The 323-nt window shown below is 56.7% G+C and overlaps 1 protein-coding gene across 1 annotated transcript in view; it reads left to right on the top strand.

Moving 5' to 3' along the window:
- Window positions 1–10: 10 nt before the first annotated feature.
- Window positions 11–323, top strand: part of RGS16 (regulator of G-protein signaling 16) — a 3909-nt gene continuing 3596 nt past the window's right edge. The window contains exon 1 of the mRNA XM_010193389.1: window positions 11–90. Within this exon, the coding sequence (XP_010191691.1) occupies window positions 11–90 (80 nt within the window). The remainder of the gene's footprint in view (window positions 91–323) is intronic.

The raw sequence follows: 323 nt of genomic DNA, 5'->3' as shown, positions 1-323 counted from the left end.
AAAGGACCCGATGAGTTGCTGGATGCCTGGGTGCTCAGCTCTCAGCATGTGCCGGGGCTTAGCCGCGCTCCCCATCACTTGCCTGGAAAGGTAAGAGTCTTCGCCACGCCGCAGGTCTGGGATGCAGAGAGTCAGCTGGAAAAGATGCATCTAACTTTGGCTGCTGTGGCTGTGATGTTGCGACAGAAATCGGGGTACAGACTGCAAGGAAACACCCAGCATAGGATGGCCCGAGTGATTTGCTTTGCCTGTATCTGCTCTGCTCCCCAGGAGGGGAGCATAGAGGTAAAAGATGCCGAGGGAGAGGAGGCTGGAAAGGGCTG

Source organism: Mesitornis unicolor, unplaced genomic scaffold, assembly GCF_000695765.1.
Source record: "Mesitornis unicolor isolate BGI_N332 unplaced genomic scaffold, ASM69576v1 scaffold8381, whole genome shotgun sequence".
NCBI classification, from domain to species: domain Eukaryota; kingdom Metazoa; phylum Chordata; class Aves; order Mesitornithiformes; family Mesitornithidae; genus Mesitornis; species Mesitornis unicolor.
This window is presented reverse-complemented; position numbering and strand designations above follow the sequence as displayed.